Raw genomic sequence first — 27,593 nt, 5'->3', positions numbered from 1 at the left:
AATATTTCTGAATGTTCTAAAAATGATTTAAATAGATAAACATCTTTTCTTGTGGGGGGAAAAGGAAGTCTTGATGAAAAATAAATGATGTGTTAATGAGCAATTACACAAGTATGGGAAGACAATTGACCTTTTGCATAAAAAAAAACAATCACTTTAATGTAGGACAGTGTATACATTATTTTGAATTTAATATCTGTAACTATTATGAGTAAGGGAGAAGATAAAGGTGAGGGAAATGGGGAAATTTATTAATTGTCATTAGAATCCATGATGTTTTTGGCAAAAATGTATTTTAGTTCACCAACCAGAATTAGAGGCTTATTTTATTATTCACACAATTTGCCACAAAATATCAGTTTAAAGCTGCCAACATTCTATAGCTTCATGGACTTACAGTTTCCTTCCCAAAAAAGTCAAAAAAGGACCATTTTGCTGTGTTACCTAAACTTTTGTTATTTGTACACTTTTCACTGTCATTTGTATGACATGATTTAACCTATGACCTATGTTACATTTTAATTTATTATTTATTTTTGGCATTCTTTCCTCCTCCCCAGTACTCTCTCCACTCACTGAGAAGGCAAGAAATACATAAATTATTCAAGTGAAATCATGCATTTTCCACATTAGCCATATTTCAAAAAATTCAAAAAACAAAGTGGGAAAATTATGTTTCAATTTGAACTCAATTCATCAGTTCTCTCTGTATAAGAGACCATATCCTACATTTTAAGAGATTCTGAGTTGTGAGTAAAACTCCTAAATTCTAGACAGTTAAAAATATTTTGGAAGATTTCAATGAGACCTAAATATTTCTGTTTATAATTTTATAAATTCTAAAATTAATGTATGGGATAAAAAATATAATAAAAATATTTTTTTTTCCTAAAAGTGTCCTACACATTTAGGTAAATTAGTTAAGTGAGACAGTTTAAAACTTTGACAATATATAGGCATTTTCTTTTTCTTTTTTTTTTAAGTGACTAGAACAGGCTTGGGGAAATTTTTAACTTTTTTTTCAAATGGCTTCAGTGATTTTCTTTTGAAATAATGTTATTTCAGACAATGCAAACATACTTTAAACACCTCAAATATCACACATGGTAGTATTTTTAAAAAACAAAATACACATTATATTTTACTAGAGAAACAATTGGAAAAGAGATACTATTTGCAAAGCTCAGTGGTCCATTTTATTTGCCAAGAAAGTGTACTAAAATACATTTGGATGTGTTTTATATGTATGCAAAACTTATAAATGTTTATAAGAAGGGAACCTCCAGATTATACATTAAAGGAACCAGTTCCTAGAAGTTTAAAAACATATTCATGAAGGCATTAAAATTTATTAAACTATCAAAGTATTCTAAATATTTCTAATGAAGTTAAAAATCAATCACTTTCTCATCCATTAAGTGATATGTACATACAAAAAAATCCATAGTTTCTTTGATGAAACTGAAATAAATTTATACTATTTCAGTTCTAGGTAAATATACTATCTATGTTAAAGTAAGTATTTATATACATAATGGTTAAATTTGGGGAAAGGTGTTTCAAGTGACTTTTGAAGTTCTTATGATAGAATATAAACTTTGGGTCATTTCAGTGAATCTAACAGGAAACACAAGTTCTAATAAGAGTAGATCTGTGATTCTTATAATGCTATTTTATTACAATTATGATAAATTTTATACTTTTTCTGCTTTTAGAGAAATGACAGTAATTATTCCTAAATCCCATATGCATTTTTGCTAGTCCCATACTTTTGGATAAATTGTTATAATAAGTATATTATGTCCCTTTATTACCTTCATGTAAAAAGACAGGTGAGAATTTTGAGCCTTATAAAGAAAATAATGTGACCTATAGGTGAAGAAGGAAGGGAAGATACATTTATATAGTGCTTACTCTATGCCAGGAACTTTGCCAAGTACTGTACAAATATCTCTTCATAAATAATCAACCAAAAAGAGGCTTTCTAAGCCAGTCAATTCTTGTTAGAATGTGAAAGGATGACCTGAAGATTTTGTAAGTCAAATTAGAATCTTTAAGTAAATTGCAAAATAGTAAGTCAATGATATTTTATATAGTTATTTCATTTGTTATGCAGTCTTTACGGCAGACTAGGAATTAATTAGATGGAACTTTGAAGTCAGCAGATTTAACTGACAATCCCCCCCACCCATAACAAACATATAAAATAATTTTGTTTAAAAAACAAATCACCAATGATTGTAAGAAATATAATTATGATCATGTTTTTAAGGGATAAACATGTCAAGTTTTTTAATTCCCCAAAGGATCAATAGAACTGAAAAGCTGAAAAGAGCCTTTTCTTCACAGTTAGTGTCTTTCCTCATTGCATGACTAAAAAGGGGGAAGGGGAGAATATACTTTTCCTTTTTCAATAAATTAGGCTATTATTATTGACATGTAGAGATATTATTTTAATTGGGAAATAGCGAATGTTAGATTTGAGATACATAAACTGAACAAAAATTAACTCAAATCTCTGTAATTTATTCAAATTTACTTTTTTCCCCAAAAAAGGAAACATGTCTGGTTGAAATGTTCATATATCCTGATAAAACAGAACTTTAGTTGCTTTCACTGGCAAATGTAGATTAAATTCTAGAAATGAAAAAAGAAACAATGTAGAGACATTTCACTACCTTTAGGTGCAGCATGATTTTTGAGGGTGACAAACTTGGTCCAAAGATCATCTCTGAACTACATTAGCTCAGAGATCCTAGACAAGTCATTTAACTTCTCAGTACTTCAGGTCAACTCTCAAAGACTAAATAGAAGATTTTAAATTGCAAAACAGTTTGCCTGTCTGTTAGAAAGTGTGTGTATCAGGAACTTCTTGTACAAAAGGTAATAGGTATGTATAATTATAATAATTATTATTATCATTATTATATCACTACTTAGTATTTTCACATTTTTTTCAAACTTGCTACCCTTGTCTTTCACTTTCTACCCCAAACATTTACATTATAGATAATATCATAGAAAAATTGGATTGCCAGTGAGCTCAGGTGTTATCAGTATTTATTTCCTGATTCCCAGCCTCAACTTTCTTTCTTTGCTTTTTTTTTCTTTCTTTCCCACAACCAACCCCATATTTTGGGCTTTCTTCCTCCTTTCTCCTTATGGACCACAGCTTTCTCCCCTTGCTTCCAAATGTGTAACTTCAGCTTGTCTTCCTCCAGTCATTTATACTGGGAGTTTTCATTAGCCAAGGCATGTTCTGATCACCAGTCAGAAGCTTTGCTCTCCCTCACCCCCACTTCTCAGCTCTAAGGTCAACGCATCATCCCACCCAATCCTGAGTGCTGTTTCTATCAGGACTCTGATAGGTGGGAGTAGGGCAAGGAGAACCTACCAGTGACTGCCCAGGTTCCTTGCTTGTCTAACATGTTTTCTATCAGTTTCGGATCTGATATAGACAATGCTGTGCCTTCACACTTACTTCCAATCTCATTAGGATGGTTAATTGAGAGTTGATTGTACTTGGCTACGATTTTGCTTGGTGCAGCGACAGGATGGGAGGTGGGAAGGCTGAGAGGTTCTACAATATCTCACTTTGGGAACTTTGACTGTCAATACCGTAACCATCCTACATAAAAAGACTTCAGAGACCTACTCAGCATCCCATCACCTCAGCTACACTGGCCAGACAGCTCACCACCCTCATCAATGGCACCCACACCCTTGTTCACCTTCAGCTCTCAATACTGAATGACATTCTGAGAGATTGGTTCCTCCTAGATCCCCGACTGCCACCTCGTCTCTCTCTTTTATTTTTTATTTATTTTTACCACTCCCCCGTTTCCACATAAGGTTCGGACTGCACAATTTACTTAGCTTCATCAGAGAAATTCTGAATTATTCCCCAGGGCCAGAGAGTGCTGGAGAGAGACTCAAACGCTTTAAGTGGGGGGAAAAAAGTCACCATCAAAAGGCGCGGGTTGTAAAGCACGCACACACCCCTCCCCATTCTCGAGTGTGCCTCTTCCAAGCTCTCCATACCCCCACCTCCACCTCCCAAACAAAAAACACTCTAGCAGACCTTCTCGGCAGAACCTAGTAATCATCACAGCCTCCCCTAAGCGCCTTCCCCCAACCCCTCCACAGTGCCCTAGGCAGAGAATTGCTGAGACTAGTAGAAAACAGAGGCAATTACCAGAGTTTTGTTCCCGTTCTTGCTGAGGGGACCTCGGAAAACTCCCTTGATGTTGCGAAAGTGCCCATTGCTGAGATGCGTGGAGCTGATGACAATGTAGTAACACTCCATGGGGCAGCCGCCGCCTCCTCCACCACCGCAGCCGCTGCTTCCATGCACCTCCTCGCCCGCAGCAGCAGCACACACACGCGGGACTGGATGAGGGTGGTGGTGGGCACCAAGTGCAGCCAAATCACACTGGACACACACGCATACACACAATCCCTGCTCCTGGGAAGGAAGGGTTGACACTAACACTCAACTCCTCTTTCCCCAGCTCTGCTGAGGAAGGTTTGCTGCCCCCTCCCCCTCCTTTTCTTGTTTCTTTTCCCTTTTGGTTCCTCTTTGAGGACTGACTGGAAGAGGAGAAGGGAGGGGAATCCCAGACTGAGAGGTGAGGTTTGGGGTGCGGGGCGCACAGGGGTTGCTGAGGAAGGCAGGCGCGTGGACCAGCCTCAGCTTGTGTCTCAGTGCAGAACAGGAGGAAGGGAGAGGAGCAGCATGAGCCGTGGCAGCGGGAGCAGCAGCAGCAGCAGCAGCATCTCCTCGATTTTGCAGAAGGAATCAGAGTTGTTGCCTCTCGCAGGCATTAGTGTTATTATAGTGTGCGGCGTTGCCGGTCCATTGCACTGAGCCAATGGCAGGAAGCCACTGGGCTGATACCGAGAGCTGTCAGAGGAGTACATCTGTCACACGCTGCCTTCACCACCACCCCCAGCTCGCTCGCTCTCCTCCCTCCTCCCCCTCAGTACACACTGCTGGCTCAGCCCTGCCTGCCAGCCTGCCTGCCACACTCAAGTAAAGAGTGGGGGGAGACGCGTCCAGAAGCCGTGGGAGCAGCCGCCCCACAGCAACCGCTGCATCTCTTTGGCTTCTACAGCAAAAGCAGCACCCGCTCGGAACAGGACAAGGGAAAGGGTGAAGGGGCTGACTGACAAGCTGGAGTTTAATGGTCGAGAGAAGGAGAAAACGCCGAACTGGGAAGAAAGTGAGAAACGCGTAGAAGGAGGATGGTGTAAAGAAGCTATGAAGCTTTCCTTTTTCTCTTTTCGCGGGTTATTTATAAGACAAATGAAAATAAAACAACACCTCCCTCCCCCCGAATCCAAAGGTTTGCTACTTCAGCACCCTACAGTCCCCCCACCCCCAGCCAAATCACAAATACCTAATGTGTGATTGTTGTTGCTTTTCTCACAAAACTGTAGCTGCCCATTGGTCTTGCTCAATGGTTTCTTATTCATTTATTCATTGGATTGGAGAGGGAGGAAGAAAAACAAAACATAACAAAATACGACTTTAGCTCCAGAACTGGAGAAATAGTAAGAAAGTGATCCTTTATTGTTTCTTCCCTTTGAAGAGTTTAGCTATCTTCTATGTTATTTGTGGGAAATGGGACTTAGGAATGGGGGCGGTGTGTGTGTGTGTGTGTGTGTGTGTGTGTGTGTGTGTGTGTGTGTGTGTGTGTGTTCTGTGGGAATCAAAGGTGTGTAGCACCTGGCTTATGGTTTCTTTATTCCGTCATTCTCTATTCTACTTACCTAAATACCTTACTCCGCTTTTCAGTTCTCTTCAAAATCTGGAAGCCTGGGTAGTAATATATCTAGTAGCAGCTGCTACTGGCTCCTTTTCCATTTCACTTTCGTTCTTAACCAGCTGCAGGAAGTAGCAATGAACAATGATACTCATCCTAGAAAGGACTAGGATGCACAATTTTTGATAAAATATTGGGAGACTTGCCAGGGTACCGTATTCACTTAAGGCAGTCAGACATTTCTTGAGAGCGCAGAGATTTCCATCCTAAGCTTGTGCCTGCCTTTCAGTTCTTTCAACCCCAGTTTATTCCCTCTTTGTGTAAGTTTAGCTCTTCTGAAGTGGTTTAGTAAGAGCATCCTATCAGGTATATATACATGACTCATTAGTAGGCACTTAAAACAATCGATAACAGGCAGTAGAAAGTCTGGAGATGATAAGTTCAATGGATTTACTGAGGGCTTTATTTTCTTTTTCCTCGGGATGGCTTAATTGGTTAAAACAGAATTCAGACTGTCCCGGTAAATGTAACTCAGAGCAAAATGCATTCTGAAACATACTATAATATCCCATCTCCTGTAATTGCTAAATCCCATCACATTTGAACAATAGTTCCCTATAAGTTCCCCCTAAAAATGTAGGGCATTGTGGACTGGCTGTAAAATCCTAAGTAGATTTTTAAAATAAAGACCCCAATTTGATTTCACTGCTAGATTTAGGAGAAAAGATATTTGGATTTGAGAAAAGAGTTCTCTGTTAGTGTGGAAGTAAAGCACTCCCTGTGTGCATCATGGTAGCAGGCATAATTAACACACACACACAAAGTGGATCAAAACAGAAATTATCAATTAATTTTTCATGTTTGTACAAACAAATAAAAAGTTTTTATCCATATATAAAAAAAATCATTAAATGTCAATTACTTTAAAGGCACTTTTCTTGTAGTTCACAGCTATCCACTTGGGGGAGTCTGTAAGTCTTTAAAGAAAGCCTGTGTTTACAAAACTATGTGCTATGGAATAGATACTATGTTAAAATTAAGTTAGAATTATTTGATATTAAAATAATTCAGATTAATTTATACTCAAATATAAACATCTAAACTCAACTAAGTATTTTACCATCAACTGTTTTAATTTTTAATCCAAACGCAAATATTGTTGAACAAATTAACTTTTTTATTTAATGTGGCTTCTTTTCCACATAGTCATGCTTTGGAGTTTAATGCATAAATGAAAAAGAACCTTCTTTGTGAGATCCTGGGCCTCAAAAATGTAGGTACTAAAGAAAAGAACTAAATAAATGGTACAAAATATCTGAGTCTGAACAACTCACAAGATATCCCATGGCTTGAAGTCTCATTTGTAATGCTCAATCTTTTCATGGATAGTTTTGCTTTTTGAGTTGGAATATGCTTCTAGAGGTCCATTGATGGAAACAGGAAGTGCCAAAATTAAGTGAATTAGCTCATAGAACCAAAAATCATCTATCATGTAATGTCTCACTATCAGAATTTGCTTCTAGTGGCAAAACCTGTCCATCCAAATGATTTTTAAAAAACATTTCTATCATAATGAATTATATGAAACCTGCCTTTAGCAATTTCTGACAGGTGTCATTTTGCTACCATAATTTTCTATTTTGGCCATTAGTAACCTTTTTTTTCAATGTTCACACTTCTGTGTGTATGTGATGGGTGATTTTAGGATATCAGAATATGCTATTTTTCACATCAAATGCTTATTAAAATGGCAGCAATTTTATTAGATTTCCTACAGTTACAGAAATTATGTAATGAAAAGAAAAAATAGAAGAAATCTGTCACTTTTGTCAGATAAGTAAAGCAGAAAGACATTCAGTGATGGAAGGATAAATAATCCTATAGCTTACTTTCACTGTAGAAAAGTTGTATAGAAATTATTAAATCTTGAGGGTGCCTTTATATATATTTTATGTCTGCATATCCCAGATGTACTTGCATATGCCCCAATATTTAGAATTATCAGTTTAGAATTCGGAATGATACTATTAATGTCTAAAAAGCATATTTTTACTTAGGTTTTATTCTTGATGAACTACATATGCCTCAAATTTCTAACAACAACTTCTTATACATGTTACTATCAGTGACAGACTGTGTTGTCTTACAACTTATCAGAGTATTTCTAGTAAATGCAGACCAGTTCAGAAGGAAGACGCAATACATTTTAGATTGAGGATGGATATTATTAGAGATATATTCCTGCCCTGGATACTGAGCAATGACTTATTACCATCAGATTCAAATATGACGTATACATGGAAGTCACATTTTTTTTTATTTTAAGGATGACTTCATGAAAAAAAGGCAAAGAATGAGAACCATTCTCTTATCCTGCTAAAGGAAAATGTTCCTTTTATTTTAAAAAGTTGATAGAATGTTGTTGTTTTTTTCTATTTGCTTGTTCTTGTCTTTTTTTTTTTCCTTTTTATACTTCTATTCTGTGAGATAAGGAATGGCATATATCACAATAATTAACACATATATAAGTCCCAAGAGTCATCCAGGAGAACTATAATGACATGGAATATCTGTCAAAAATATAAATAGATTGTTCTAGATTCTGAAAACGTTTCCCTTATAGAAAATTTTCTTTAGGTACAGAAATAGAATTGAATTTTGATAGATTATTTTGTATTACTGTAGGACATTTCTTTTTAATTTACAAGATAATTATAAAACACATATGTTCAATTGCCAACAGTACAACTAGAATAATTTTCTCAATTATATTTTTAAAAAGAGAAAATATGCTAATTGCATGCCATTAATCACAATATGATGTCATAACCAATTTGTGCCACTACTATGTTTTAGATTTTTCTGAGTCTATCATTTATAGATAATTCTTTTCCTTGTCTGAGGATATTAAATTTGGGCTTTTCCAGTGCTTTATATCTTGGAAGCAATGTACTTGTTATCGCTTAAATATCCAGTTCAATTCAACAAACTTTTTTTTTTCAAAATCCTGGAGATACAAAAATTAAAAACAAGTTCGATTCTACCTTCAGGAAGTAAATAGTCTAATAGCGATGAAATATATTCAATAATAGGTAGACTGTATAAAGGGTAAAGAAAGGAAGCTCAACAAGGAATAGAAGGGGATGTTGAGTACTTTATTTTAAGCAGAGTGCCAAACCCGGGGGTGTGAGGGTGGGGGTGGGGTGGGGAAGGAGTTCATTCTCAAAATCCAGAACTCCTTGAATGGAGGGTCTGTTTAAGTGTTCGAATTTGATGTGTTTTGGAAATATTGTCTAGAAGTAGATAGAGAAGGTTATTGAATGCTAGATTTATATCACTGGAGGCATGAAAAAGCCTTCACTGAGAAGATTGTTTTGATAGAGTATAAGATGGACCAAAGATACAATAGTTTATAAGCAATTGAATCATTTAGAAAGTTAATACAATAGTTTAATCAGTTGATACACACAAAGCTGATAGTGTTGATACATATAAAGGACATCTATATAAATGGATATACGCTGGGGGGATTAATGGGAGAAATGTAAATGTGGGGGCACTAGGATATCTCAGTGGATAGAGAGCCAGACCTAGAGATAGGAGGTCCTGGATTCAAATCTGCCCTTAGACACTTCATAGCTGTGTGACCCTGGACAAGTCACTTAACTCCCATTGCCTAGCCCATTACCACTCATCTGCCTTGGAACCAATACATAATATTAATTCAAAGATTAAAGGTAAGTGTTTAAAAAATGTAAATGTTCTAAACAAGACTTGGCAATTGATTATATATTGGTATGAGGTTAGACAATGAAAAAGCCAGGAGGCCTACAAAGTTATGAACCTATGCATTAGTATGGTGGTGCTTCCAATGGGAAAAAGTGGGGGGCAAAAAAGGAATGTTGAGAATAGGTGAGAATTATAAAGGTGATTTTTTTGGAGATGTAACTGGTTTGAGATGTCTATCTACTGACAAAGTCTAATAAACAGTGACTGATTAAGAACTTGAATTTAAAACTGAAACTAGGACTAGATATATTGACTTAGGAAAAGTCTGCATAGAAATGTTCATTGAACCCATGGGCATTGCATGGGTCTTAGAGTTACCTTGGAGCACTGAGAGATCATTCAGTTTGCCAAGAATAGCAGCTATTATATATCAGAGGAAGAAATTGAAACAAAGTCTTCCTAACTCACAGTAGATCTCTCTACCTCTCTACTACATATTACCATTTATTTGAAATTACAAATAAAATTAAAATACTATAAACATTCAACTAAATCAAATTATTACTTTAAGTTTAAATGTTTTAATTATTACAAAAAGGACAACAACAATAGCATTTATATACAACTTTATGGTTTGAAAAGCACTTTATGAATTTAGTTTCATTTTGTGCTCATACAACACAGAAATATGTATGCAATTTTTATTTTCAATTTATAAACAAAAATATGAGATAGATGTTGATTTGCCCAGGATCACATAGTCAATACTGGAATCCAGATGTTTGAACTCAGTTCTTTTTAACTCAAAATACTCATACACAAGTATGAGAGTTAGATTATATTAAGAAATTATTGTTTGTAAATATTCTTTCCAAAAGTAAAGGTTCTTTTAAACTAAAATAGAGCCAGAAAAGAAATTTAACAACTACAGATAAGGGGAAAATACACATAAATTAGCTATTTACAATAGCAAGATGAATAAAACGATCATTTTGGGGAAAATATTAAATACTAAATTCATTACTTTAATAATAATAATCATAATTACAGGAATATAATGGCTTCAGTGTTATCTGTATTAGCAACTATTTAAAAATGAAACTATTTTCAATTGGATTGTACTTCACACTTTAATGTCAATACCAATCCAAAAAAAAAATCAAAACCTTACTAATTTCAAATGATGGAGGAAAAGCTTGTCTAACAGTGAAAAGGTAAGTTATTTTTAAAGTTTTCATATAAATTACTTGATTAATGTTGTGCAGAACACACAGTCTATATGTCATGCAAAGTAATTGGTAAAAATTATGACAATAAGTGAAATGATCTAATTTTTACTTCATTTCTTTATGGTTATAATATATAATTGTAGGTCTAGAAGTCATGAAAATATAATTTCTAGATGCTGAATAATATAATGAAGAAATCTTCAAAATTCAGAGAATTTACTTTAAAAATAGTTTATTTCATTCTATACTTCTCTTCCTTGAAAATGTTCAGTTACTAAAAGTATTTCAAAATTCTTAGTTGTAAGCATTATATATGTTCATTAATTACAAATTTTAAAATAGAATTGTAGTGATGATTTTATAAAAATACATGTTAAATTTATTTTTGCATGAATTAAATAAACTTTATAATAAAGTAATGAAATTACTTTGCATGAATTAAATAAACTTTATAATAAAGTAATGAAATAAAGTTTATTTAATTCATTTTGCATGAATTAAATAAACTTTATTTCATTACCAAAATTTTATGAAATTAATTCTTGTAAAAAACATATGGTAAAATAAATGATATTCCTAATTTGATCAAGGGTTTCTGTAGTTTGGAGCTGAAGGAAGTGAACTTTAATATTTTAATGTCTGAAATTCTTTATTGCTGTTTACACATCATAAAATTATAGTCTAATGAATTTGTTAAAATTTAAGCTTTATTTTTTTCCAAAGTATAAATTTTACTTAGAAAAATAATTTTAAAATCTAATTGTTTTCATTTACCAATTATTTAGCATTAAACATTTTAAATAATACTTTTTTTAATTGATAAGATGAATCACTCTTCCTTTCTGAATTGTGTTTGTGACAGTTTCTGGATGACACTTTCTCAGAAAAGTGAATCATTAGAGGAGAGCCTCTTGCTTGGCCACCTTGGTCACAGGTTCTATATCTATTAGGATTTTTTTCTTGCATAGTCATGTCAAAACTGACATGTATGCATCAAATTTAATATTTGATTTGGATTCAGTATTTGGAATTTCTTAAGGCTATATATATATATATATATATATATATATATATATATATATATATATATATATACAGATGCAATCATTTTAGTCACTTGGAAATAGCTGAAACAAAGTTTTCAGAGTTGACTGAGGTATATAGCAGAAGATAATGAAATTTTAATTATAAACCTATCATTACTTTAAAAGTGGAAATAATGAACCTTTCAAATTTTCAGGTAAGATTGGGGTATTTATAAAGTTACTAAAGCTTAAGACTGCATTAAGACTATGGGACACTGTAGTAAAATAAAGAAGAAAGCTTGCATTCTCTTATTTGAATTTGAGCCTAAAGTAAACATGGAAAGCAAAATAAGCTCTACTGAGAGGCAGATATATCTAATAATTGTTAATCAAAGGCAACAAGCATAAAGATTTTTACTGTATGAGCAATTTAGAACAATATAAGATGCAACATGCTTCCAGAAAACTAGGCTTCTATACAAGCACTAGAGTACACAAAATATACATTAGTGTTCTGAGAAAATATATTACGACCTTATCATATAAGGAGCAGAACTCATATTATATATTACATTATATGCAAAGAACATGCATATATGTGGACATGATTATGTATATACATATCATAAAAAACAATTACACTAGTGTAATCATTCTACAGAGATACACAGCAATTTAAAATAAGAATCAATAGTTTAACAATGTAACTGGAGCTAAATCTCTAGCCCAGCTATTTCTCAAGGGAAGTCAGAGATACATAGAGAGAGGTATACATGTATACACATATGCACATATCTCTATGCAGAAATATTCACATATATGTATTATACTATGCTTATTATACTATGTTTACTAAATACAAGATGAGGAATGTATTCACTGTATGCATTTATCATGTACCTATAGAGTGAATAGATATGCATGAACATGCACATTTGTATAAGCCCATATATGTGTATGCATGCAAGCACATGTGTGTAGATGTATACTTATGTAATTAATCAGCCCTGGTACGATTTTAAAATTATAAAAAAAATAATATATATATATATATACATATATATACATATATATCCACCAACCTAAAAAAGTGATATCTAATAGTCATTTTGATTTTCATTTCATTCATTATTAAAGTTTGAATAACTTATTTTATGGTTCTTGATAACTTTCTTACTTCTAAAATATCGTTTTCATATCCTTTGACTACCTATTAGAAATGCATATATTTATATCAATAACTTTTATGATTTGTTTATCAAATTTTAAGCAGAAGCATTTTCCACAAATATTTTCTCCAATCTACTTATTCCCCACTCATTATCATATTGTGCAAATGTTATTTTAATACAAATATTCCAAAAGTCTTAGTGCAATTTTATGCTTCATCACTTAGAATTGTGGTGTACTTTAAGAGAGTAAGCTGTGGGAAACTGCAGACACACTGCATCATCAAATTGATCAATTTTGGCAGCTAAATTTGTATTTCTTGAATAAATATACATTTTCTATCTTTTCTCAATTGTATTAGATGGAATATTTCATTAACATATACATTGAAATTTCCATATATATATATATATATATATATATATATATATATATATATATAAAACTGATCAATTTTGAATTTGTCATTCAATATGTTATATTATATAGGGTATTTTATTGTATGACATGAAATAATTACCATTTTCAACATATTTCAATTCATTTATATAACAACTGCCATTAAGCAACAAATATATTAAATATCATCAAATATTCTCAGATTTTACAGGCTCTTGACTGTTGTATGTGCCTCTGGTTCTAGTTGGAGATACATAATTTGTTTCATAGACTTATTCTTATCTATTTTATCTAATATCAGATGATTGTTTGACAGTGATTGCTATAACATTTTTGTTTTACTCAGGTCTTCATTGGGAATGACTTTCACATTTCTCTATTATATATTCTTTAATTATTGTTTTCTAATAAATACTTATTAAAATATAATGTGTATTCTTATTAATAATTTTCCTAAATGAGTAGAAAACAGAAAAAAAGTTTTTACATTTATTTTATAATCATATTTTATTTTATTATTGATAAAAAGCAGCACTCATTTCTAATAAGGGAATACTAAAACTTCTTGCTGGCTCTTTTGCAGTTTTTTTTCAGGCTCCTGACAGATAGATATAAGTAAGATGACAATCTGTTTAGGCAAATTGAGCTCTGGTTGAAGAGCAAAAACAAGTAATTATAAAAAGTTATTATTAATACTCTTCACTGAGGAAAGAGATCTCCACTGGATTTTCCATGGTATCTGTTTTATTTTTCCTTTCTGCTATTTACCATTTTTATCATTGACTTAGGATAAAGATATATAATTTACATATTTATCAAATTTGAGAATAAAAGAAAATGGGCAAGTGTAGCAAATATATCAGGCAAACCAGCTGTATACAAATATCTCAACAATTTAGACTATGTAGCCAAATTCATTTCTATCAAATTCAAATGTGATAAAATCAGAATTAGAATTATATTTTGGATAAGCTATGTAAATTTTAAAAATCTCAGTAAGTTCATTAGAAGAGCATTCATTAATCCATAACACCAGGTGCTACCACTCAGTCTATTTTATCTGAACATTTGTACTTTTAACAACCTAAGATTTCAGAAGACATGATTTAGACTAAGTAACATCACTGACCTAACATCATAAAGGAAATGTCAAATAATGTGTACTAGATAAGAAAGATTTATATATTCTTGAAATAAAACTCTTTAAAGAATGATATGCAAACAAAACAATTCCCCTTGGAATATATTTTTAAATTTTGTTATATACAGTTCATAGAGTTAATGATGAGAATGCACTAATACTAATTCATTTTAAGCTTTATGACTTGCAAAACCCTGCATAGGCATTGTTAGATAAATTTTATAGATTAAAAGATAAGCAAACTCAGTTGTAGATGATTACTTAATGTCATACAGCAACTAAGTGACAATGAATACTGAAAGCCAGGTCCTCTGACCCCCAATCTAATGGTATCTCTTTATAGAATCTTTTCTTAAAGATCAGGTTTATTATTCTTAACATAGACAACTCGGTTACAGTGATTTCTCTACAGGAACAACTAAAGCAAGTGGGGGAAGCTTGTTGTACACTAATTATTCACATATGAATCTAGGTATCCTATGTAGTTGGAATAGCATGATAATATTTATTTTTAGAAAGTGGTTAGACATTTGAACCTAGGACAAAATATTACTGACCCTACTCCTGTATGGCTACCTCTACTCTGCTCTCCCTCATAGTGTAATGTCAGCCCAGTTAAATGTTACGGTCTTCATGCATCTAGAACACCTTACAACTCCAGAAGAGCTGGAAAGTCAATTGATACAGTTAGAAAAAAAAAAGTTCATTTGGGGACTTCCATGAAGACCAAGTCATTTGGATGAGCAGCCCTTACAAAGGCAATTGTATTAGGAAAATATTGATACATAAACCAAGAATTCCAATTCTGTCACAGGGTTATGTTTCAGAGTCTGACTAGTTAAAAATGAATAACAAAACAAAATACAACTTTTTTTAGTAATAACTGCTTGAACTTTTTTGAGTAAAAAGAAGTTTTGGTTGCTAGATTTCATCATCATTTTGGTCACACTATTAATGATATGCTTGACATCTGCTTCAAGGTTATTAAAGTTTCTAGTGTTTCTCTTCAAGTTTAGTTCAAAGACAAGAAGATAATTAAAACTGTATGATGATATTGTCACTGTAATACATTTTTGGTTAATAAATATGTGTGATTTTTTTCAGCTCTTCTTTCATCATCTTCAGAGTGGAAAAACTGATTTTATATCACTGACTTTGTGAATAAACCACTTAATATTTGGTAGTAGCTTAATGATATAAAACAATCAACAAGCATTAAGTACCTACTATGTTCTGGATGCTCAAAAGACTAATGCTCAGATAAGAGGATTTCTGCCATCAAAATTATATTCTATATGGTAGAACATGCTATGAATGAAGCCAAGATTTAATTTTTATGAAATGTTGCATTAATAAAACATTTAAGAAGATATTTCAATGAGTAAAAAAAAAGAATAGCATAAGAACAAAGAAAAAAGAAAACAAATCAATTCATTTAAACTGGACATATTAGTAAGTATTTAGTCACAAGAGCTGGGGCAGGATATCGCAGAAGTAAAAAGTATGTTGATCATGTAAAATTAATATTATCAAATTGAGATAGCAATTCAAATAGAAATGCTTTAAGAACAATATCACTGGCCTTTGTTTCCATATGTGAAATATGAATGAATTTGCCATGTATAGGCATACATTTGCCTGCACATGTATCCCTTGGAGTTTTCCTAAATCCTTGCTTTATTGATAAAAGTTGTCAATCACAGTTTTTCATTGTACTTTTTTGCTATAACTGTATACAATGTTCTCCTGGTTCTGTTCACTTTGCAAGACATAAAAATCTTTCTAGGTTTTTTTTTTTTGTGATCATCTTATTCATCAATTAATGTAGTACAATTTTAACTATATACCACAACTTGTTCAGCTTTTCCTCAATTGATAAACATCTCTTCAACTTCCAGTTCTTTTCCACCATCAAAGGAACTGCACAGTAACAAAAATTAAGTATGATGATCAGTTGCTAATGACTTTATTATCAGCAATGCAATGATCAGCAATACAGGACAATCCTAAGGGACTCATGATGAGAAAGGTTATCCATCACCATAGAAGGAATGGACAGAGGCTAAATGCTGATTGAAACATACAATTCTTCACTTTGATTCCTCCAAGATTTTTTTTGTCCAGTATAAATAGTATGTGTCTTCTTTCACAATATGATGAGCATGGAAATATATATTGTATAATAACACATTTAAAACCTATATCATATCTGCTCTTTTGGAGAAAGAGGAGGGTTAGGGAGGGAGAAAACACATTACAAAATGATAGCAAATGATTCTTAAAATTTCATTATCATGCAATCTGGAAGAAAATTAAATAAAAAAGAACTGCTCTAAATGTTTTTGTACATATAGATCCTTTCTATTTTTGATCTCTTTGGGATACACACCTAATAATGGTATTGCAGAGACAAAAATTACGCAGTTATATGGCCCTTTAGTTACATTTCCAAATTACTCTCCAGAATGGTTGTGTCAGTTCATAGTTCCAATAACATTGTATTAATGTCCAATTTTCCACACTCCTTCCAATATTTATCATTTTCCTTTTGCATCATAATTGTGAGTCTGATAGGTATGTGGTGGTACTTCAGAGTTGTGTTAATTTGCATTTCTCTAAACACTTCTGATTTGGAGAGTTTTTTCATATAATTAAAAATTAATTTCTTCATCTGAGAATTGCCTGTTCATACCCTTAGAACATTTGTCAACTAGTGAAAGCTTTGCATTGCTATATATTTTACACAATTCTCTATATAGTTGAGGAATTGAGGCCTTTGTCAGAGGCATCAGCTATATTCCCCCCCCCCCTTACCCTCCCTGAGTGTATTGTTTTACTTCTAATCTTGCTTGTATTGGTTTTGTTTGTGCAAAGCTTTTTAATTTCATGTAGTTAAAGTTAACTATTATAAATCTTAAAATGTTTTCTTTGTCTTGTTTGGATATAAATTCATCCTTTATCCTTAGATCTGCCAGGTAAACTATTTCATGTTTCTCTTTTATTTATGGTATCACTCTTTATTTCTAATTCATGTATCCATTTTGACTTTTTCATGGCATATGGCATGAAGTGTTGGCAAGTAACTAGTTTTCCACTTCTACCAGCAATTTTTGTAGAATAGTGAATCTTTGCTAAAGTTTAGATCTTCCGACTTGCCTAATTTTTGCCTAACTAACTAATGATGGTCATTTACTACTGAATTCTGAGTGCCTAGACTATTCCACTGATTCACTACTCTACTTTTTTGGTAGTACCACATTGTTTTGATATTTGGAACTTTATTTTTTTCTTTTTTTCTCTTTCTTTTTTATTTAGAATATTTTTCCATGGTTATACGATTCATGATTTTCCTACTCTTGTCTTCCCTTCCCACTCCTGGAGCTGACAAGCAATTCCACTGGGTTATACATGTGTCATTGTTCAAAACCTATTTCTAAGTTATTCATATTTGCAATAGTTATCTTTTAAAATCAAAACCTAATCATATCCTCATCAAAGTATGTAATCAATCATATGTTTTTCTTCTGTGCTTCTACTTCCACATTTCTTTCACTGGATATGGATAGCATTCTTTATCATAAGGTCCTCTGGATTGTCCTGGATCATTGCATTGCTACTAGTAGAGAAATCTATTACATTTGATTGTGCCACAGGGTATCAGTCTCTGTGTGCAATGTTCTTCTAGTTCTGCTCTTTCACCCTGCATCAATTCCTGAAGGTCTTTCCAGGTCACATAGAAATCCCCCAGCACAATAGAGTTCCATAACCATCAGATAACAAAATTTATTCAGCCATTCTACAATCAATGGACACCCCCCCCTAATTTTCCAATTTTTTGCCACCACAAAGAGCATGGCTATGAATATTTTTATACAAGTATTTCCCTCTATTATCTCTTTGGGGAACAATTTAAGGTCTGGTACTGCTAGACCTCTATCCTTCACATTTTTTTTCATTATTTCCCTTGATATTCTTGTAATAGTTTTGTTCAACATTTATTGTACTGAATTTATTGTAAAACCCTAAAACTACCCTTATCCAAACTTTCCTGCTAAGAATTCCTTAGAGTAGATTTACTAAATTGGTAACTATAATATAAATATGTGACCTTGGGAAGGTCACAACAAAAAAAGGGGACAATTGTGGAAAGGAAATAAGACTGACAGTTTGTTGGGGAAGGGGCCAACTGGGAGTGGCAGTTGGGTCTTCTGACTAGCACTTCCTTCCTGCCGGGTGGGGACTTGCTTTCTGGTGTTGGAGGAGAGAGGAGCTTATTCAGCCCAGTCTGGTGTGGTGTGCCACCTCTTTCTTGGTTCAGCCTGAAGATTCAGGCCCAGTCACTTCTGAAGGTTAGACCTGTTCTTGTTTGATTTCTGTCTACTGCAAAGATTCTAAAAAGACAAAACTGGATTGATATAGAGTAGATGGGAATGGGAGAACCCTCCGCCATCCTCTGGGGCCTGGCCTCAGGTCTGAAGCTGAGAAAAAACTCAAATCCCAATTGGTTATTAAACTTTATATTATTTGAATTCTCAGTCAGATAAGTGGACTATCTTTTCTGGTCATAGAGGGAGCTGAACTTCAGTTCAGTCATTCCAGGACTAACAGGCCTTATTGGACCCCGGCTGCTTCCTCTCAGCAGGGGGCATCTCCCTCCCTTGCCTCACCAAACTATATACCTTCTCTCCCCTCTCTCCTCCATACCCTGCTACAAACCTTTCATTTATCCCCATTTTCTCAATCCTAATTGGTCTGTAGTTTTCATTATTGATTTTTGATCTACCTGGTTTTGGAATCAGTACCATATTTGTATCATAAAAAGAATTTGGTAGAACTCTTTTTTGCTTATTTTGTCACGTAATTTATACATTATTGGAATTAGTTGTTCATTAAATGTTTGATAGAATTCACATATGAATCCATCTGGCCCTGGGAATTTTTTTTTAGGAAGTTCCTTGATGGCTTGTTCAATTTGTTTTTCTGAGATGGAATTGTTTGAGAATTCTATTTCCTCTTTTGTTAATCTAGACAATTTATTTTTTTGGTAAATATTCACCCATTTCATCTAGATTGTCATATTTATTGCCATACAATTGAGCGAAGTCGTTCTTAATAAATGTCTTAATTTCCTCTTCATTAGAGGTGAGATTACCCCTTTCATCTTTGATATTGTTAATTTGATTTTCTTCTTTCTTTTTTTTATTAAATTGACTAGTACTTTATTGTATTTTTTTTTCAAAGTACCAGTTTCAAGTTTCATTTATTAGTTCAAATGTTTTTTACTTTCAATTTGATTAATTTCTTTTAATTTTTAGGATTTCCAATTTAGTTTTTACCTGGGGATTTTTAAATTTGTTCTTTTTCTAATTTTTTAATTTGTAATCCCAATTCATTGATCTCCTCACTCTCCATTTTGTTGCTCTAGGAACTCAGAGATAGAATTTTCCCCTGATTACTGCTTGGCTATTTCCCATAGGTTTTGATATCTGGTCTCCTCATTGTTATTCTCTTTCACAAAGTCCATAATTGTTTCTATGATTTCTTTTTTGATCCACCAGATTTTTGAATGAGATCATTTAGTTTTCAATTAATTTTAAATTTGCCTTTCAATGGACCTTTGTTCATTATAATTTTTATTGCATTATGATCTAAAAATTACATTTATTATTTCTGCTTTTCTGCATTTGTTTGCAATATGTCTATGCCCAAGTACATTGTCAATCTTTGTATATGTACCATGTACTGTTGAGAAGGTATATTCCTTTTTTATTCCTGTTCAGTTTTCTCCAGATATCTATTAACTCTAATTTTTTTAGCATTTCGGTCACTTCCCTTACTTCTTTCTAATTTATTTTTTGGTTCTATTTATCTAGTTCTGAAAGGGGAATGTTGAAATCCCCAGCTAGTATGGTTTTACTATTTCCTCCTTGAGCTCCTTTAATTTCTCCTTCAAAAATCTAGATGTTATACCTTTTGGTGCATAAATATTTAGTAATGATATCACTTCATTGTTTATAGTACCCTTTAACAGAATGCAATTTCCTTCCTTATCTCTTTTAAATAGATCAATTTCTACTTTAGCTTTGTCTAGTATCATGATTGCTACTCCTGATTTTTTTACATTGCATGGTGCTCCAAAAACCTTGAATTTGTGTGTGTCACCTTTCCTCAAATGTGTTTCTTATAAAAAGCATATAGTAGCAGTCTAATCTTTAATCTACTTTGCTATCTGCTTCCATTTTCAGGGTGAATTGATCCCATTCACATTTAGTATTATGATAACTAACTGTGTATTGCCCTCCATCATACCATCCCCTTTAAATCCTGCTCTATTCCATTTCTCTCTGTTGCTCCTCACCAGTATTTTGCTTTTTGTCCCACCACCACCACTTCCCTCTCCCTCCAATTGTCTCCTTCTTCTCTTATCTTATTCCCCTTCTAATTCTCTATTGGGTAAGAGAGAAATCTATACCACATTGAGGATACTTGTTTTACCCTCTCTGACCCAGTTACAATGAAAGCTAAGTTTAAGCATTGCCTGTCATCACCCTTTTCCTCCCCTCTATAATGATTTTTGTGCCTCTTTAATGTTATATAATTTACCCCATTCTCTCTCTCTCCCTTCCCTTTTTTCTCAGTGCTACTCTCTCTCTCTTTCAGCCCTTGATTGATTTTTTTACATATGACTCAGGTGCCTACATATAATATCATGTATACATATCATTCCTTATCACATTTACATATATCCTAAATCATACTAACATCATTTACATCATATCATCACAATCAGCTTCTCCACTTTCTTTCTGATTAAATTGCTTCTATCTTGCCTACTACTAAGAGTAATTTTTGAGAATTACAGAATCCTCTTTCCATGTAGTTATATAAAAAATTTGACCTTAATGAGTCCTTTAAATTTTCTCTTTCTTATTTATCTTTTTAATCTCTTCTCTTGTGTCTTCTGTTTGGACTTCAGATTTTTTGTTTAGCTCTGGCTTATTCCTCAGGAATGCTTGGAAATATTCTATCTTATTTAATGTCCATTTTCCCCCTGAAAAAAATATACTCAGTTTTGCTGGATAGTTGACTGTGTGTCATAAACCCAAATCTTTTGCCTTTCTGAGTATTATATCCCATTCATTTCTGTCCTTTAATGTAGAAGTCACTAGGTCCTATGTGATTCTAATTGTAGCTCTATAGTATTTTAATGGCTTCTTTCTGGCTGTTTGAAATATTTATTCCTTGGCTTGGTGGCTCTTGAATTTAGCTATAATATTCCTGAAAGTTGTCATTTGAGAAGTTCTTTCTGGAGGTGATGTGTGAATTCTTTCAATTTCACTTTTATTTTCTTGGTCAAGGATCTTTGCGTACTTATTTTTGAAAATTTCTTGTAATATGATGTCCAAATTGTTTTTTTTTCCTTGATCAGGGCTTTCAGGTAGTCCAATAATTCTCATATTATCTCTTTTGAATCTATTTTCTAGGTCAGTTTTTTCAATAAGATATTTCATGTTTTCCTCTGTTGTTTTTATTCCTTTGATTCTGCTTTATTGTTTCTTGATTTCACATGAAATCCTTAGTTTCTAGATTGTCAATTCTGATTTTTAAGATTTGATATTCTTCCAGATTCCTTTGTCCAATCTATATTTTTCTTTTGGACATTGCATATGTTCCCCTTCTGTGTTTGTTTGTCTCCATAAAAAATATTTAATTAGGCACTTTTTTTGTTTGCTCATTTTTCCTATCAAATTATAGGTAGACTTGGGGGGATAATGTAATGGTCTAAGGACTGAGAGCTCTAAGAAACTCTTCCCCCTGTTGATTCAATTGACCCTTGAGATGCTGATAGCTTAAAGACTTGTCTCAGGCTTAGGTATAAGTTTTTGATTTCACTCTGATCTTGATCAAATTAGGGGCTGTGTGCTTGATTCAATCAGGCACACCCTTCATTGTCCTATCTTGGAGCTCTTCCCCATTTTATTTTTCTTTTCTTCAATGTTGTTTCATTCTGTCTCCTTGTTGGGTCTTTCACTCCTTTATTCACTTTGTGAAGGTATTTTCATCTTGTTTCAGATAGGATTCTCATGGTGGCACAGAGTTGCCCTGGATTACTTTGCCATCTTGGTTCCACCCCTGGATTTTTTCCAGTTACTTTTTTGGTTTATTCTGTAGTATTTTCTAAGTATATCATCATATCATATGCAAAGGGTGATAGCTTTATTTCCTCACTGCATATTCTAATTTCTTTAATTTCTTCTTCCCTTATTTGTTCTTATTAGATATAATCCTTTTGTCAAAACCCTTTCCTGTGTCTATTAAGATAATTATATGGTTTCTGATAGTTTTGTTGTTTATATAATCAATTATGCTGATTATTTCATTATTTTTGAACCAGCCTTTAATTCCTGGTATAAAACCCACCTCATCATATCATATGATACTTGTGATATATTGCTTTATATCCTTGATAATATTTTATTGAACAATTTTACATCAATATTCATCAGGGAGATTGGTCTATACTTTTCTTTTTTCCTTTCTTCATTGAATTAATTTTTTAAATCATAGATTTTCTTTTTTTTTCATTTTTTAAATTTGTTTTGTTTTCTGTTTTCTTATGGAATCTTTAGGATCCATTTGCTTAATTCTGATTTGGAGAAGACATTTTATCCTTCGCAGCTTTGTATTTCCTTTTTTAGGTATTTCTCTGTTTGAAGTTTGAAGTTTCCCTTTTTTATGGAGTTGTTTTCTTCAGGGAGTTTTTCTTCTAACCTGTTGGCTTTATCTATGATTTCTTTTCTAATTTTTCTTCTAAATCTCTTATTATTTGTTTTTAATTCTCTTTTAGAGTTCTTCCAGGAGTCCATTCTGGGTCTGATATCCTTTTACATTTGCCTTTGGAATTCACAAATCTCCATGATCTTATTTGCTGTCCTCTTCTGAGCTTGCATTTTGTTCTTCCCTGTTGCTTAAATTGTTTTCTAGGGACAGGCTCTTTCTTTGCCTTTTGTTCATTTTGGGGAATGTTTTCATGACTTTGCCTATATATTAGAATTCAATTCTACTTCTTGGATAGATGAAGTACTATGCCTAGTTTCTCATGGTGCCCCTGTAGAGTGGATTTAGCCATATTCTGCTCCTTAAATGTTTTCCCTGAGGTTGAGAGTGTCAGTTTGCTCCTTTTGCTGAGTATTTCTCTGGATATACTTGCACCAGGCCACTCCTTAAGCTCCTCAGCATGTTTTTGCAATGAGCCACTCCTCACACTTCTGGTTTGTAAAAAATAGACTCGAATACAGGACTACAATCCCCATGAGCCTTTGCTCCACTTCCCCAGAATGCCTTGTAATCTCACCTGGGCCGAGATCGAGAAGATATTTAAGCAAAGGCTTTTGAAGTCTTGGGGCTTTTTTGGACTTCCGTTTTTGGAGCAGAGGCATCTCTTCCATGATGTGAGGTTATTTTGTCTAGGCCTCTGGCCTAGGCACATGTTTCTTACTTGTATATTCTTAATCTTTAACCTTTAATAAACCTCTAAAAAATATAGTACTCCTTGCAGAGAGTAACTAATTTCTACCTGCCTCAGTCTCCCCCTCTCCCCTAAATTTTAATCTTTACAGTTTGGCTAACCACTACGGGAAAAAGAACTTTCAGTCTTCTGATTTCTTTTCTGATCTTAAATTCAGTTTTAATAGCTAGTACCTAGAAAGCGGCCCCGCCGCTTCCTGCCTGCAGCCTGCAGCCCTGATCATCCTCACCTGGTACCTGGTCCCGGCCTTGCCCACCCCCGCAGCCGCTCCTGCTCCTGGCCTCTCACCGGCCCGCTGCCTGCCTATTTCTGCGCCCCAGACCCACAAGCGTGACCCCAGCCGGCTCATCACCCAGATCCTTGGAGCAGATTGCTCAGGACTCATTGCGACCAGCTGGTAACAGTATTGGCCACGTGGGCGGAGGGGAGAGACCAGAGGGAAAGGAGATTTTCCCTTAGGCTAAGCCTCCACGTGGCTGGGGGTATTGGCCACTGCGGGATCAGAGAGGGGAAAGAGAGAAAAGACTAGAGAGAAGAAACAGACTTTTCAAACAGAAACCTAAAAAGCAATGGGCTGTTTAAAAGGATTTTTGACTCTTCTGGCAATTTCATTGATTTTGCCTGCCTGTCTGGGAGCAGACTCAGCCCAAAGATTCAACTTTAACTTTGGGGAGGAAAATGGGTGGCCCAGCGAACTGGAAGCCAGGCCCAGAGACGGGAGGTCTCTAGTTAAAATCTGGCCTCCGATGCTTCCCAGCTATGGGGCCCTGGACAGATCCCTTGAACCCCATAGCCTAGCCTTTACTACTCTACCTTCGGACAATAGACATTTAAATGGATAATTAAAAACAAACAAACAAGAAAAAACAACCCAAGGAACTTTGAAGAGACTAAAGGCTATATTCTAAGGCATTTCAAACTCCAATGGTTTATAAAATTATCTGTATTCTATTGCATTTTTTGTTTAAGGTTTAACTTTGTGATTTTAAGTTCATATATTACTGGATTGAATATTATTCTGTGAACTGAAGGTTGATTGAATTTATTTTGAATGTACTGAGTTTTGAAATTCTGTTGTTTTTCCCCTATAACTGTGTTGAACAAATATTATTGTGAATAAGCCCATATATGAAAAAACAGCCTTTTTCTATTTTGCTGAGGATAGATGGACTTCAGAACTGGTTATAATTGTATTAACAACCTTTGGGATTTTAATGTGCTAAATACCTCAAATGATTTGATTTTAAGGGTTTTTTAAATATGATTTTGGAATTTTTTTAACAGTCTGGTTATTTTTGCCTGCCCCTACCATGAGGTAAGGCCCATTACAGTAGCTGAAGTGAAATGTATTTTATAACCCCCAACCTTCCCACATGTGAATGGAAGTTGGGCAGTTAATTTCAGGGCATTTGTACCCTTGGGAAAAGCCTCCAAGAACAAGGAGCACCCCTTTATTTATGCTCTTCAGCTCACTATTTTACTTATACCAGGATGATATATAGATTTCTTGATTATGTTCTAAACCCAAGATGAGTTTTACTTTGTTTTAAAATATGTTTATTACCAAGGTTGAAAGATTGCTACGTTTGTAAAAATTGTGACAAATGTCCATCAATTCATAGGTTTTAAAAATGTCATACAGCAACTTATGTGAAATATGAAAGTGTGTTTGTTTGCTATTGTAATTAATTGGGCTATTGAGAATTTTGGGGATTTTGATATCTACATATTTGTACTACTGTATTTTTAAAGATGAAAAAATTGTTAACCTTGTTCAATTCATTTGCCTTCTACTCACAGTGATCATGGCCAGATACAAAGAGGAAATGGATCTCATTTTTTGGTGAGAAAGCCTTGCATATCTCTTGCCAATTGATTCATATACCTCATACCTCAGCCATGCATCCCTAACTGATTCTGAATCTTTCAATCACCCACAACACGGGGGAATGTAAAAAAATATCATTATTTAAATTGCAAAGTTTAAATTCTTTTTGAGAAGAATTTTAGGTAAAGAAGATGCTACTTCCCTGAATTCAGAAACTGAACTGTTGGAGAAGCCATCATGAAGAAGCCTCCAGACCACAAGTTGCACAAAATTGAACTTTGGGTGTGGTTGATTGAACATTTATTTGTATGTATACTTTTATGCCAAAGGGGACTGCCCCCTAACGGCTTTTTGTCAATGTGTTCAGAAATTATTGGTTTTATTCTTTTTTCTCTTATCCTCACACTATTGTAATCTTTTAAGTTGATTTTGTTTTTATGATCCTTTTGGGGAAAAATTAATTTTTCCACAAATGATCACACGGGGGGATGTAAAAAATAGACTCGAATACAGGACTACAATCCCCATGAGCCTTTGCTCCACTTCCCCAGAATGCCTTGTAATCTCACCTGGGCCGAGATCGAGAAGATATTTAAGCAAAGGCTTTTGAAGTCTTGGGGCTTTTTTGGACTTCCGTTTTTGGAGCAGAGGCGTCTCTTCCATGATGTGAGGTTATTTTGTCTAGGCCTCTGGCCTAGGCACATGTTTCTTACTTGTATATTCTTAATCTTTAACCTTTAATAAACCTCTAAAAAATATAGTACTCCTTGCAGAGAGTAACTAATTTCTACCTGCCTCAGTCTCCCCCTCTCCCCTAAATTTTAATCTTTACAGGTTTCATTGCTCTTTTCTCTTATCATAGAGATATAGGTTCTTCCTTTGGCTCCACTAGGTTGTTTTGTTGTTATTGTTGTTGTTGTTTGGTTTTATTTTTTTAACAAAAATCTGCTTTACTCTTTTTTTTTTTTAATTCTGCCACCCCAAATTTGTTTCATGGAATTTTTTAGGGATTATTTGGAGGTGGATTTCATTCCTTACTCTGCCATCTTGGCTTCTAGATGTAGAAGTTTTCTCCTAATAATAATCCTATGAGATTTCCATAGTTTCCTTCAAAGATATACTCATGGACTACATTTATATCAAGTCTTTCTTTTATCCTCCCTTGTCCCAGCTGCTATCTTTTCTCAATCCATAAATCAAATTGTTTCCATTTTACATATTTAAATAATCACATATTATGTCTTAACTAGATTATAAATTATTGATGGTCAAGGGCTATACTACTTTTTTCTGTATCCCTAATGCCTGTCAAATAGTAGATGATTAATTAGCTCTTACTGATTTATAAATGAAAGAGAATTAAACTTTGACCTGACTATTCTACTAGCCATCCTCTTAGATCTATAAAAAGGAGCAGAATTATATTTAACTTGATTAAACTAAACAGAAATAGAAATGAAGCCTTAAATAGCCACAGGTCATTTGTAGGCTCTCTTACCTACTCTAATTCTTCCTGGCTTGAAGAAAAGCATATGATCATTCTGTTCTTCCCATCTTTCAAAGTTGAGAAATAAATGGCAAATTTCAATGCTTATTTCAAGTTAGTTAGATACTTATAGATTTGCAAAACTTCCAGTAAAGATCCTAGATTTAATCAAGTCCAACAGAGATAAGCAAAATCCTATTTCATTGAGTTGTCTCTGTATCTCATATTTTTAAGTTAACTTTTTAGAAGAAATCTATGAAATTGACTGAGAAACCTGTAGATATAGGAAGAG

The 27,593-nt window shown here is 33.7% G+C and overlaps 1 protein-coding gene across 1 annotated transcript in view; it reads right to left on the bottom strand.

Annotated features, from left to right (window-relative positions):
• ZNF804A (zinc finger protein 804A) overlaps window positions 1-4,955 on the bottom strand; it is a 408,921-nt gene extending 403,966 nt beyond the window's left edge. The window contains exon 1 of the mRNA XM_001369184.3: window positions 4,196-4,955. Within this exon, the coding sequence (XP_001369221.1) occupies window positions 4,196-4,306 (111 nt within the window). The 5' untranslated portion in view covers window positions 4,307-4,955. The remainder of the gene's footprint in view (window positions 1-4,195) is intronic.
• Window positions 4,956-27,593: the final 22,638 nt, after the last annotated feature.

Source organism: Monodelphis domestica, chromosome 4 (genome assembly GCF_027887165.1).
Source record: "Monodelphis domestica isolate mMonDom1 chromosome 4, mMonDom1.pri, whole genome shotgun sequence".
Classification (NCBI taxonomy): domain Eukaryota; kingdom Metazoa; phylum Chordata; class Mammalia; order Didelphimorphia; family Didelphidae; genus Monodelphis; species Monodelphis domestica.
The sequence above is the reverse complement of the archived record's forward strand: the minus strand, read 5'-3'. Positions and strand labels throughout refer to the sequence as shown.